General features: G+C 36.7%; 1 protein-coding gene and 1 long non-coding RNA gene across 11 annotated transcripts in view; one reads left to right on the top strand and one right to left on the bottom strand.

Moving 5' to 3' along the window:
• lmx1bb (LIM homeobox transcription factor 1, beta b) overlaps positions 1-8,082 on the top strand; it is a 157,927-nt gene extending 149,845 nt beyond the window's left edge. For 8 of the 10 annotated variants that reach the window (XM_073909495.1, XM_073909498.1, XM_073909491.1 and 5 more), the window contains 2 exons: positions 1,133-1,291; positions 6,950-8,082. In XM_073909495.1, the coding sequence (XP_073765596.1) occupies positions 1,133-1,291; positions 6,950-7,107 (317 nt within the window). In that variant the 3' untranslated portion in view covers positions 7,108-8,082. The remainder of the gene's footprint in view (positions 1-1,132; positions 1,292-6,949) is intronic. The other 2 variants (XR_012383723.1, NM_001025167.2) reach the window with 2 other exon arrangements.
• A 1,570-nt stretch (positions 8,083-9,652) lies between these two features.
• LOC141375661 (uncharacterized) overlaps positions 9,653-14,222 on the bottom strand; it is a 105,052-nt gene continuing 100,482 nt past the window's right edge. Inside the window, exons 6-7 of the long non-coding RNA XR_012384456.1 lie at positions 10,703-13,055; positions 9,653-10,541 (exon numbers count right to left, since the gene is read on the bottom strand). This is a non-coding gene — a long non-coding RNA (uncharacterized lncRNA). The remainder of the gene's footprint in view (positions 10,542-10,702; positions 13,056-14,222) is intronic.

Below are 14,222 nucleotides of genomic sequence, written 5' to 3'. Positions count from 1 at the left end.
TATGTTTCCTGCCTCTCCCTTCATACACTAAGTTCCTTTCGCACAGGCATTGTATCCATAAAATTGGCAGAATTTCTTTTGTGAATTGTAGGGTTGTCAAAAATACTGACTTCAGTAACAATTGGCATTGACGTTTTGTAAACATCCATTTCTATCAATACTTTTATTTCAATACTTTTGTCAACCCTATTGCGAACATGGACATGTTCTGGGGTTGATTCCTGCATCATTCATGGGTTTTGAATCCTGTAACATGATATTCCCTATGTGAACAAAAGCCAGAACCAGTGCTGTAAGGTGCATGGCGCAGTGATGACAAACACATCCTCACAATGACATATTTACCATCCGACCATTTGACAGGGTGTTTTAAATACTGAAAACATGTAATTCTTGTAATACAAAGAGCACATTACTATGAGAAAAAGTCTTCAAACTGGACTGAAGCACATACCAGGGAGCTCCTTACTATCCAATCTAAAGCAGAACTGTACACAATGCCGAACTTAATTTAAGTGTCTTCTATTTTTATGAACAAAAACACAACCAGAGGTTGGTTAGAAGTACCATGGTGCAAATTAAAGAGCAGTCTAATGTGAGAAATGTCACTCTCTGTTTTCCATCAGTTGCTTAAACTTTTCCATCCCTACAATCTCTTTACTAATCAAACAGAGGTTTTTTTTTTTTCCTCTGGATTGAAAAAAAATGTGTGCACCTCTATGTACCGACTCCAGTCATCTTAGAAAACTGTATTTTCTTTGTCAATTTGTCTTGTCTGGAAACTGACATCCTCACCCATTCAAACGCTCAGTGTTGTAAAGAGTGTCGCTCAGTTAAGGCAAATGTCATACACTTACAGGATGCCTAGAAACACAAGAACACTTTTTACAAGATGTATGTGAACACAGATTCTGAAAAATCACTGAAGGTGTGAAAATCAAATCCCAAATTAAACTAACCTGGTATTTTACAGAATTTCTATGTGAAAGTAGCTTGAGATGTCTCTGAATTCCCTGAATCTCTTAACAATAACATATATGGTACTGTAGTTGGGGAAAGACCTGAATTGTTTGTGGTTTTGCATTGAAAACTGTGATTACTAATCAATGCTCTCTTTTTCCCACTATTTCAGAGGTAATGTCCAATCGGATGGAGGGTATGATGAACTCCTACACACCATTGGCTCCAGCCCAGCAGCAAATGGTTGCACTGGAGAACGGCTACAGCACCGACCCCTTCCAGCAGGGCCTCACCCCTCCTCAGATGCCCGGTGACCACATGAACCCATATGGTGAGCATCAACCATTGAGTTGTGTCATGTTAGAGTGTGTGTGTGTGTGTGTGTGTGTGTGTGTGTGTGTGTGTGTGTGTGTGTGTGTGTGTGTGTGTGTGTGTGTGTGTGTGTGTGTGTGTTTGGACCACAGGCTTCACTGAATGAAAGCGTACCACCCTTCTTTCCTCATGAGATTACACAAACGCACCACTTTATTTTGAAGTTTGCCTTCCAAATGAATCCAGCGTGTTTTAAAACCATACTGGCCACGTCCCACGTTCCCAGAGCTGCCCGTTGGGTTTATTCTCAGGGATTAATGGTGTAGTCTGTTATGCTGTGTGACACCATCTATTGGATGTTTCATAAAGAGCCGAACGATGATCTGCGGTGCACCATGTAACAACAACAATGGTTAACCATGATGGCTGACGCTCAGAGTATCATGGGAAAGCATCCACTGGTCTGCCAGCAAAACAACACAATGAGCTAAAACCATTGAGGGTTGGCCACATGTGAATTTGTCAACAGTTTTTTTTTTTTTTTTATTATTTGTAAAATGTACCTGATAACAATATAATTGTAGGATATATAATATGAATTAGTTTGTTTGTAATTAGAGACTTTTTAGGTTAACAATACACTACTGTGTGGAGTTGATATAAATACATACTATTCATTACTTAACCCATACTGTTGGGGATGTTTTCTTCCACTTTGGGCAAATTTATTGCCCTTTTGTTATGTTAGCGGTGTAAAAATGCACCAGATAAATATGCAGAAATGTATAACTCTGTTAATCAACCTCATTACTAATTAAAACTACTAAATTGTTTAGAAAATTACAGTATTCAAACTCTTTAATTGCGAAAATCATAAATTATTTCACTGATTTGGTGAAAAAACACATAAAATGACGTATTTTCAATATAAAAAGTAATTGTGGACTGTTTTTTTACCTTTTATCAAAGTCTTGGACATGTGAAACAATATTTTTTTGCATTGTTTTTGATTTATTTACATTTTTTTATCCCTAATTTACTGTTGGTGGCTGTTTTTGCCCCATTGAAGTTTTGAAGATTGAAGATTGAAGGTTTTCCCTGTTGGTAAGAGGTCAAATTTGTACAGTTGATCATCAATTGGCACCATTAACCCTTTAGATAGGCCTGTGCAAAAAAAAAGTAAAACTGCAAATTAAAGTGTGGATGTGTGTTTGTGATTATGTGATAGTGATGTTTACCAGGGTGTTTACAAAGACTTAAAAAAGTCTTAAAATGTCTTAAATTTAAAAATAAAAATTTGTCAAACCATTTTAAACGGGTCCTAATTTTTTGTGTGTCCAAGTAAAGCTACCCTATTAGGCTGATACCCAATCACCAATAATCAATCTTAAAACTTTTTTATTTATATTTACATTTTTTTCTTTTTTTTATTGGAAAAAGATACAATTCACAACAGCAGACATTTTTAAAGCAAAATCTTAAAATTAAATTCCCCAATCATAGAAAGAAAACTAAAGCAACACATCCCATTAGATGACCTTCCATTAACACAAAAAAACATTTACAGTTGTATCCGGTTCATTAGAAAAAAATCCTTGATGTTTACCCTTGTATAAGTCAAGAAATTTAATTCATATATATTGATCTTAAAAGGGTTTTAAAAAGTCCTAAATTTGACTTGGAAAAAACCTGCAAAAACCCTGTTGATGCACTTACTGTACCTTGATGTGTCTGAGAAAATCTAAATATGCATCTCAGCTCTTAGAACTACATGGAGTAAACAAAAACAATGACTATTTATGCACCATCAAATGTGGTTATAATGGAGGTCAATGAGGCAAAAACAGCCACCAACAGTAAATTAGGGAGAATTTTTTTAAAATCTATCTATATAATGTTGTTACTAATTGTTCACATGTCCAAGACTGACAATAGGTTTTTAAAAAATGCAGCCCACAATTACTTTTTATATTAAAAAATACATCATTTTGTGTTTCTTTCATCAAATCAGTGACATCATTTGTGATTTTGGCAATTAAAAAGTGAAAAATCCTGCAATTTTCTAAACAATTTAGTAGTTTTGATCAGGACTGAGGTTAATTGACAAATTTATGCCAAAATAAATTAAAATAAATTAATCTGATGCAGTTTTACAGCAGTTTAATTTAGTAGATGTTTTCATCCCGAACATAACAAAAGAGTAGTAAATTTGAACAGTCCACAAGAGTTAAAAAGATTTATAAGATAATATTTATATGAATAATTTTAATAAGTGTATTGAATTTTTTTAGAATTAATTTAATATGTATTTTATTGCATGTATAATTCATTTAATCATTATTTATTAATTGTATAAATTATGTAAATACACTATAATAAATTAAGTATAGTAATGCCTTTTTTTTAAATAATAATGAATTGTCAAAAAATGCCAAAACAAACTCCTAATTATTATTATTATTATCATTATTATTATTATTATTATTATTATTATTATTATTATAAACAGAAGATGTTACATTATTTGATATGCTTTTCTTTTCATTCTTTATTATTGTTCATAGTGTCCTTCAGTTATTTCACCCAGCACTAAGTATCAGGGGAAAGAATTCTCTGGTGTGCTTGCGAAAACAACTCGGCAAAGCAAAACCATTGAGAGTCACATGCACATTTGTCAAAACCGCCTCTAAAGTTTTAGTAAGAAGCGAACAATGATTCCTCCGAGTGCGGCTGTTTCTGCACAACTCCAATTGTTCTCAATATTATTGACATTAACTTCCAGCATTAGCCACATAAATCAGGAGACATCGGTCACAGGCAGCCTAAAAACAGCTCCCAAGTGTCTTGTCATTCATTCTCCTGAACGGCGAAGGCCCAAATCCCTGCTCTCATCATCACACTTTTATGGGAGAACAGCAGGGACAGACAACATTGCCAGCTCATTAAAAAAGCATAGCCCATCAACCTGTCACTGTCTGCTGGAATGGTGTCATTAAGAGCCGGAGAGCATTACTGCTAACTGTGCCCACAAGGAAGATGAGCGAGTCGAGTAAACATTCGCTATTAGATCGGTTGTTAGAGAGAAACCCTTTCCTTTAGTAATATCCGAATGCAATATGCGATTGGAATGTGGGATCTGTTATAAACGCACCACTGAACAGTGGGAAGTTTTTTGTTTGTTATGAGATAAGCGATTTTTGATGGACGGCTCTATGATGCTGTTAATCTGTTTGTTTATTTGTTTTGTAAAAATTTATTAAACTTCAGTCATATTATAGAAATTAACAGTATATTAAAATATAACAATTCTGATAATAATGTTTAATATTGATGATGATGAAGAGGATGATAATAATTTCATTCATTTTCTTTTCGGCTTAGTTCTTTTATTAATCCTGGGTCACCACAGCGGAATTAACCGCTAACTGATCCAGCACGTTTTTACGTAGCGTATGCCCTTCCAGCCGCAACCCATCTCTGGGAAACATCCACACACACTTATTCATACATACACTATGGACAATTTAGCCTACCCAATTCACCTGTACCGCATGTCTTTGGACTGTGGGAAACCGGAGCACCCGGAGGAAACCCACGCGAACACAGGGAGAACATGCAAACTCCACACAGAAACGCCAACTGAGCCAAGCCGAGCAGAGGTTCGAATAAGCGACCTTCTTGCTTTGAGGCAACAGCACTACCTACCGCGCCACTGCGTCACTGAGGATATTAATAGTGTTAAAATAGTGTTTATAGTAGTTGCAGTAATAGTAGTAGTAGTAGTAGTAGTAGTAGAAGCAGTAGTAGCAGTAGTACTATTAGTAGCAGCGGTATTAGTAGTAGTAGTAGTAGCAGTAGTAACAGTAGTAGTAGCAGTAGTAGTAGCAGTAATAGTAGTAGTAGTAGTAGTAGTAGTAGCAGCAGTAGTAGTAGCAGCGGTATTAGTAGTAGTAGTAGTAGCAGTAGTAGTAGCAGTAGTAGCAGCAGTAGTAGCAGTAGTAGTAATAGTAGTATTAGTTGTATCATCTATCTGTCTTCTTTTCTTTTTTCTTTTTTTTCTTTTTACATTGACAATTTACTTATTTTTGCAACAAAACAAAAAAAAAAAAAAAAAACACATTCAGTACCTTTATGAATTTTAATTGGAGCACAGTTATAAGCTTACAAAAAAGATATTTTAGGGTGACGACTTTAAAAATATGACGACATGCAAAGCTTCCTCATAGACAATTCATCTTATGAACACTTTATGATAGTAATTGTGATACAAACATTTACTTTTTATACACATATACACTTATTTATTTAACAACATACTTTACATGCCAGTTTGCACATAACAGCTGCACACATATTGTTGTATATACTTGTACAAGCACATGTCAGTTTGCATATTTGCATTCACTATTTACTTCTATTTTTAAGTTATTTTTATTATCAGTTCTTTGTCCTGTCTCTATAATGCTGTTGCACTGTTGAAGCTCTGTCACGAAAACAAATTCCTCGTATATGCAAACATACGGTACCTGGCAATAAAGCTCATTCTTATTCTGAATCAGATTCTAATTGAGAAATATCATATATGTGGGCTAATTGCTCATCTTTTTGCACAAAAACACTCATGAATGAAATAACTATTGCCTAGTAATTCAAACTAAATTATAAGATTTACTTAAAAATAGTTCATATTTTTTAGATGATGAGTTCATAAAATATGACAACCGATGTTCAAAGCTTAATATTTAAATCTCAATATTATCTTCAAATGTAAATATCAGATATGTAGCCTAATTACTCATCTCTCTTCACAAAAACACATTCAGTACTCTTATGAATAAAATAAATAATAATGTCTAGTGATACAAACTAAGTGAAGTTTATTTATAAACTAATTTCCAGAGAATTACGTGCTTATGATTGACCACAGCTGGTCCAGCATTAGCTAACACATTATTCATCAATTAAATGATAGTTAACTCACCATAAATAACCAGAGTTTCTTACCTCAGTTATAATTGCCTTGAAGAACACCCCACCCCCCAATCCAGCCCTCCTCCTACTCCTTTTTTTTCTTGATAGGGCGGCACGGTGGCCCATTGGTTAACACTTAACTAAATCCTTACCAGGCCAGTGGACGTTTCTGTGCAGGGTGTACTTGTTCTCTCTGTGCTCTCCTGTGGATTTCCCCAGGGTTTCTTGGTTTCCTCCAACAATCTAAAGACATGGGACATAAGTGAACTGTCCAAACTAAATTGGACCATAGATGAGCTCTTAATCAGCAGTAATTCTCTCTATAGCAATCCCTAATTTGTCATTAGTCATAAATAAGCAGGGGAGATCTCGAGATCTACCTGAGCTCAAACTCCCCTCTCATCCTGCAAATGGGAGGGAGCCCCAGGCTCAAGGATCTTATGAGCTCAGGGCTCTCTCCCAGGACAACATGCCAAACAAGCTTTATAATCAACCATCAGCTAAGTGTGAACTCTTGAAATTCTAAACCTTTTTACAAAAACGTTTATATTTCTGGTGATGACTTCATTAAATATGATCACAAACATTTTTAAGCCTAATTCTAAAATCTAAATAGTAGCTTCAAATATCTTAAATCTTATTCTAGTAGCTATACAACTCTGGTTGTTCCAGTAATAATCCACATTTCTCTTGTCTCTTCCCTCAGGAAATGACTCGATATTCCACGACATTGACAGCGACACTTCTCTGACCAGCCTCAGTGACTGCTTTATGGCCTCGTCTGACGCGGGATCCATGCAGGCCCGAGTGGGAAACCCCATCGACCGACTCTACTCCATGCAGAGCTCCTATTTCGCCTCATGAAAGCACACTCGCTGCAGCTCACACCAGTCACTCGCCGCCTATCAAGGGAACACGCGCTCGCTCGACAAAAAAGACGAGACACCAGAAACAAGACAAGTGAACTTCCCTACCCTACAATGGACGTCCAGAAGCTGACATTTCTTCCTTTTCTAGTTACATGTAGATCGTTTGTACATGACTTTCTGAGAAGTAGCATTTCACTTAATCCTCATGGACTTGTGGAGAGGGAGAAAAAACACACTAAAAGGGTATCGGTGTACAGTTTGATGTAACTGAAGCATCAAGACTCGTGACTTTCCAGAAGATCAACACATAAAGCTCATAATGCATGAATCCATATCTTTGTGATTGTTACGTTTAAAAGAAGAAAAAAATAGATTAGAAAAAAAATCTTGTGTTGTTCAGATGTTGAAATGTGATGTTCGGACTCATAATTTGCTCTTTTCGTTATGTTCAGCATTGCATTTTTTTCCTCACTTTAATAGTTTAGCCCTTCTGAAAGACGATGTAGAAAAAGCTTAGAGGGGGAGATTATGTATAGTGTATCTGCATTTAAGTATGTATGTGTGTATGTGAGAATGAGTGTGTGATGGAAAGGTACTGTCATTGAAAGCTCGATCCATGTGTATATATACTTTTCCCAAGCGAATCAGTTGTGCATGTTAAAAATGGAGATCATTCTATTTATTTAACTAAAACATGCTTTTTGAAGGTACTTGCGAAACTGAAAAGCTTTATTTAAAAAAGGAGAAAACCATCTTTAAGTCATTTCACAACACATTTGTGTGTCTTTAAATTAGGAAATACATTGTATCTTTATTCCAGCAATGTACATCTGTGGAAAGTGGAAGAAAAAAGTGCTATTTATTTGTTTCAGCCCATGACATTGCCGAAAAAAAAATGCATTCCCAAATGAGAAGATTGCTAATTTGCCAAAGTCTGTTGGTACAATGAATAAAGTCTGTTTCTCCTTGATTTTTTAGCTTCCACAAGAGTAATTGGACTACTTATTTACATTTTTTTTTAGAATTTTTTTTTTGAAAACTTTCTAATTTTTTTTCCTTGAACATGATATGTTGAACACATGATCATCATTCTAAATCACCTCAAATTTAAAATATATATTATATTTTTTATAAATATTTTATAAAGTATATTTACATTTCTTTACATACAATAATAATAACCTTACTTTTATATAGCGCTTCTCTGGAAACATTTTACATTTTTGGGGGGGAATTTTCTCATCCACCACCAGTGTGCAGCATCCACCTGGATGACACAACAGCAGCCATATTGCACCAGACCTCACACCACACACCAGCAGATTAGTGGAAAGGAGACAGAGGGATGGAGTCAATTATGATATGGGAATGGATTAGCTCTCTGCATCTCTCACATGGTCACCAAGTGAAGCTAAGGGCCAACTCACACTATACTATCCGAACCGTGCCCAGGCCCATTTTCCAGATTGTTTGAGAAGTGTGAGTGCTCTGAATTGGCCTCAGGCAAGCTTCACTTGGCCGGCCCTGGCCCAGTTGAAAAAGGTGTGCCAGAGCGCGGTTCACTTGGTTGTAGTGTGAGTGCAAAGTGCGCCAGAGCCCAAAACTGAAGACGAGACATGACTTTTAAGGGACTGTTTGATATGGATTTATTAATCATTCTTAATGTTCAATGAACGCAAACTGTCGTAGATTATTGAAGATGCAAACCCCTTTACTGCACGGCAGCTGCACCTTCAGCAAACCTCCTAATTCCTGCAGCAAGAGGACTTTATGATTGCTTATGAGCGTCAAAACTGGCTGATCTGTTCGGCGAAATATTTAACTGCGTGTCATTTCATCTCAAGCAACTAAACTGATATAACTAAATAAATATCCACTATGCTGAGCAAAAGTGCTTACTGTACAGCACAGTTTTGTTTTGAAATTTGTGAGACGAAAGTTGTCCAATAATAAACCCGAAACACATGTGATTGTTGTCATGCGGTGAACTCAGGCCAATCGTGTAATATCGGTGTCGTCATCTCAGCTCCTGCTGTCGCTCTTCAGATGCTACATCGGCTGAAAAAAGCTACGGTCACACTAGAGTTTGTGTGTGCGAAATTCTGTCCTGAGGCGCTGCAAAAACGGGCAAGTGGTGCTCGCTGCAGAGCCATTTGGGCAAGCTGAGCTCCAGCGAGGGGGAGCTTGAGCTTAAGCTCCACCTTTTTTGCACTTCTTCTACGAGTGATGTCACTGGTGGTAGGGTTAGGGGTGGGGTTGGTGTACGCATTAAAACAGCTTACAGGAGGAGGAGCGAGAGCTCATGCTCCCCCTCGCTGGAGCTCAGCTCTGCTCAAATGGCTCTGCAGCGAGCACCCTCTCAAAACGGGCGGGATTAAACAAGCTTATTAGACATTTTTAAAAGCGAGCGATGGCTCAATGTTTTAAATTTCTGTGCAGAGAGGTCTTGTTTTGATCCTCGGTTGGTCTCACGAAGGTCGGGAGCCCAGTCTCACGAAGGTCGGGAGCGCAGTGATGTGAACGCAGCATAAAAATATTCACTAGCAAAACATTTTATTTATCACATAATAATTCCTTAAATAAATTTATGATCAGTTAAAACAAATTATGGTGTGTAAACCTTAAGTTACAACATACAATAAAACTTATTAAACAATAAAATATTACAAAAATGTTTTAAAAATGTTACTATATTGCATGGTACTGTGCCAGATTGGTTGGTGGTTCATTCCGCTGTGTCGACCCCTGATAAATCAGGAAGTAAGCCGAAGGACAACTGATAAATAAATATTTCTTTTTAAAATATATATAGATGTTAAATATTGCTAACAGAGTAAAATGTTGCACATAATTTTTAATGTATAATCCTATAATGACATGTATTCCTATTTATATTTTAACAATTATATAATGTATTTGTTGAGCAGTAACCATTAATAAACAAGTTATTTGATGAATGAAAACATCTATTCATGAATATCTTGGTCAAAACACAAAGCTCAAAGCATAATTACGAAAACAATATACAGCTAAAATATTAATAACACTCAGACTAAACAAAAAAAAAGCATATTGCTGCACAAATTTCAATGCATATTCCATCTGTCATACACAGCTAATTATGAGCCCTGGGTGGATGTTTTCTATAAAGTCAATATGATCACCAGAGGATATTTTCTGTCTGCTTACAACAATGGGGTTTGAGTTACTGGAGATGAGAACAAAGCATTGCCATCCAGAGTCACATATGCTTTGTTGTGCCACACGATCTCAATTCACATGCACCACACACTGCGCTCATGAATGGGAGTTAGCCTACCAAGCAGGAACCTTGATGTCAAAATAAAAGGGAAATTTATTTGATGCCATTTGACTAAAACAAGGTGACGTCCATTTAACGTCAAAGTGTAACAAAGTGTCTCTTGTATACTGTATGTATATGTATGTGTATATATATATATATATATATATATATATATATATATATATATATATATATATATATATATATATATATATATACAGGAGACACTTTATTAAACTTTGACTTTGAATAGACGTCACATTATGACTTTTAGATGACATTGTACTTGGGTTGTTTAATTTCAAAACCTAAAACCAAGCTAAGATTAATGTCTACTCATTTTAGACTTTGACGTTGTATGGGCGTCACATTATGACGTTTAGATGACATTGTACTTTGGTTAGTTAATGCCACAACCTAAAACCAACAAAAGATCAACGTCTATTGATGTTACACTTTGATGTTGTATAGACGTCACATTATGATGTTAAGATAACGTTATACATTGGTTGGTTATTTCCACAACCTATTGCAGGTGGGATTCGACTTTTCCTATTCACTTACAGGAGCCGATTCATAGAATCGAGCAGACTCAACCACAAACAACACCATCACCAGGCAACGCCCCCAATAAACGATTTTCACTTCCATAAAAATCCAACGTCTGCCTGTTGTTGGACATTGTCGTTTGTCTAACGTTGGGTTCTGACATCAACCCGATTTTCATTTCCAACTAACGTCTGCCTGACATTGGACATTGATATCTCTCAGACGTTGGGTATTGACGTCTGTCAGACGTTGGTTCTGTTTGACGTTGAGTTCTGACATCAACCCAATTTTCTTTTCCAACCAAAATCCAACGTCTGCCTAACGTTGGACATAGACATCTGTCTGGCGTTGGGTTCTGACGTCAACTCGATTTTCATTTTCAACTAAAATCCAACGCCTGCCTAAAGTTGGACATTGACGTCTATCTTACATTGGGTTTTGAAGTCAACTCGACTTTCATTTCCAACCAAATCCAATGTCTGCCTGACGTTGGACATTGCCGTCTCTCAGAAGTTGGGTTTTGACGTCAACCCGATTTTCATTTCCAACCAAAATCCAACGTCTGCTTGACGTTGGGTTTTGTCGTCAACCCGATTTTAATTTCCAACCAAAATCCAACGTCTGCCTGACATTGGACATTGATGTCTCTCAGACGTTAGACATTGACGTCTGCCTGACGTTGGGTTCCGACGCCAACCCGATTTTCATTTCCAACCAAAATCCAACGTCTGCCTGACATTGGACATTGACGTTTCTCTGACATTGGACATTGACGTCTGTCAGACATTGGGTTCTGACGTCAACCCGATTTTTGTTTCCAACCAAAATCCAACATCTGCTCTCCCAAGCCCAAACTTCTCGTCGAGAAGATGGTGTCAATTGCGTTCAGAGACCAGTTGATCAAATCCATAATTCCTTATTTGTTTGGATAGCAGGGCATGGAGAGCCTCAGAGATTGAATAAAATGAGAAAAGAGAAGCCAGTCAAGAGAGATATGGGGCGGAGAGGAAAAAAGTGCTACCGCCTTCACCGAGACCCAAAGAAGAACTCAAAAAATTCTAAAATGAATTATATCTAACTAAATGGCACAGGTGATTGGTTGCCAATAAGCTTGTTCCTCAACATTTAAATACCTCAGTGTTGTAGCAATCTACACTAAAAAATCCTGGTTGCCTAAAATTTTTAATTTGAATAAAGTTAACTTATGTTTAACTAACTTAAACAGCTTGGGGAGACAACACGGGGAAAACATGTAAACTCCACATAGAAATTCCAACTGACCCAGCCGGGACTCCAACCAACGTTTTGCTGTGACATGACAGTGCTATCCTAACTTCTCTCATCTAAAAAAGGCAACTGCAACATGAAGATGAAGAAGTGCAGGATGTTGGCAAACAACATTTAGATTTTATCACAGATCTGAAGAGGGGGGGGGGGACATGTTGGGGCATCTGATTGGTCAGAAGATTTGATGAGAAACTGAGTATGGTGTGATGCCAAAAATTTAGATGGAAGTGACAAATGGCAAGTTTGGATGTTTATACCTTCTTCATGCAAATTTTGCCATTGTTTTGGAGCACACTAGCTTACAGATATCCTTAAGACTAACGTAGTCATACTAACATCTTTTTTGTTTTGTTAATAATATAAAGCCTTCTTTGTTCATAATTACAAAAGGTGCCAAATTTTGTATTGTGTGCCCACGCAAACCCAGATGAGGGTTTAAAAATATTTTTACAAAATGGCAGTTTGTGAAAGCATCCATTCACAAGCAGGCAGAAGCCTGGAGGCCACATCCAGTCCCAGCACCACAGAACGACCTTCCCTGCTGATCAGGTGGAGGTAAATCTCTCTTATCTAGCCCTCATCTGCCGTCACAGGTGCTGGAGGTGTGGTTGTTCATCCAGTCCCTGTCAGAGCAGGTCTTATCAGCAGATTCAGCAGGAGCTCCGCCAAGCCGGTTCAGCAGTGACACACGGATCCTCTCATGCAGAGCAGGGGGAAAAAGAGGCTGGCACTCTGGTCCACCCTCTGAACTTCTTCTGTAGACACATTTTTGTTGATCCTTTCCCACCCGTTTTTGCACAGACCTTCAGATTTAAATGAAGAATTGTTTTTATACAAATAATATTTTGCTGGCCTTTAAATAAAACTAAAATATTGAATATGATATATTATTATTAATATTATAATGTTAATAATAAAATGTGTGTTTTTAATTTTTTTAAATAACAATTTACAAAATCAAAGTTTTTAATTTGACTTTGCTTTATTTTAGTGGGTGTAGATCTTGCAGTTTTTTCTGTGAAAGACAGAGCCTTAATGGGCACCTATTTTACCACCTTTACAAGATGTAAGATAACCCTTTTGTGTCTCCAGAATGTGTCTGTAAAGTGTCAGCTCAAAATACCCATCAGACTATTTATTATAGCCTCCAGAATATACCCATTTTGGTGTCTGAATACATTTGCTGTTTTTGTAGCCTGTGACTTTAAAAGTAATTGAGCTGCCTCTCCCCGCCCCCCATTCCCATATGCCTGTATGCTTCTACATCAGATAAACAGCAGTCAGTGACAGAGACAGACTCTGATGAAGCTGCAATACAGCTCATTAGTCAAAAACACCAAGTACATTTATTTGATGTATTTGTGGTGGAGTTTATTCAAGCCTTTTTGAAATGATGAGTCTCACACAAATGCCATTTGCAGCACACACACACACACACATATAGTAGCGTTTAATGACACCATGCGACCTTGGTGACAAATCTACAATATGTTAATAACAGTACATTATTTTATATGTTATAAATTAGGTGAACTATGATTGATTTATTTGAAGATTCAAAAGCCTTAAAAACATTTAAAAAAAACAAACAATAAAAAGATTATTGTGAGAAAAGTAAAACATCACATTAGTTGACATCTCAGCTGTTATAGTTCTGAATTACAGCAAAATGATTGGACAAGTTCAGCACAAGTTTCAAAGGAATATATAAATAGTTCATCTTCAGATATAAAATGTTTATGGTATGTTGGTTTATTTGCAGTATTTAGAGGGTGTTTGTATTATTATTATTCGTTTGATCAATTAATCTTATTATAAAGTAATTTAATGATCAAAAACTGCTTCAGAAGTGTTATTGTCGTCTCAAGCATCTGAATGTACAGTATCCGTGTACACTATATGAGTCATCTGAATGAGTTACAGCTGTGTTTGTGTGCCTGCAGTAAACCTGTAGAGCGAGGGGCAACCAA

The sequence above is a fragment of the Danio rerio genome, chromosome 8, assembly GCF_049306965.1.
Source record: "Danio rerio strain Tuebingen ecotype United States chromosome 8, GRCz12tu, whole genome shotgun sequence".
NCBI classification, from domain to species: domain Eukaryota; kingdom Metazoa; phylum Chordata; class Actinopteri; order Cypriniformes; family Danionidae; genus Danio; species Danio rerio.
Note: the sequence above shows the minus strand (reverse complement) of the source record. Positions and strands in the feature narration are given on the sequence as shown.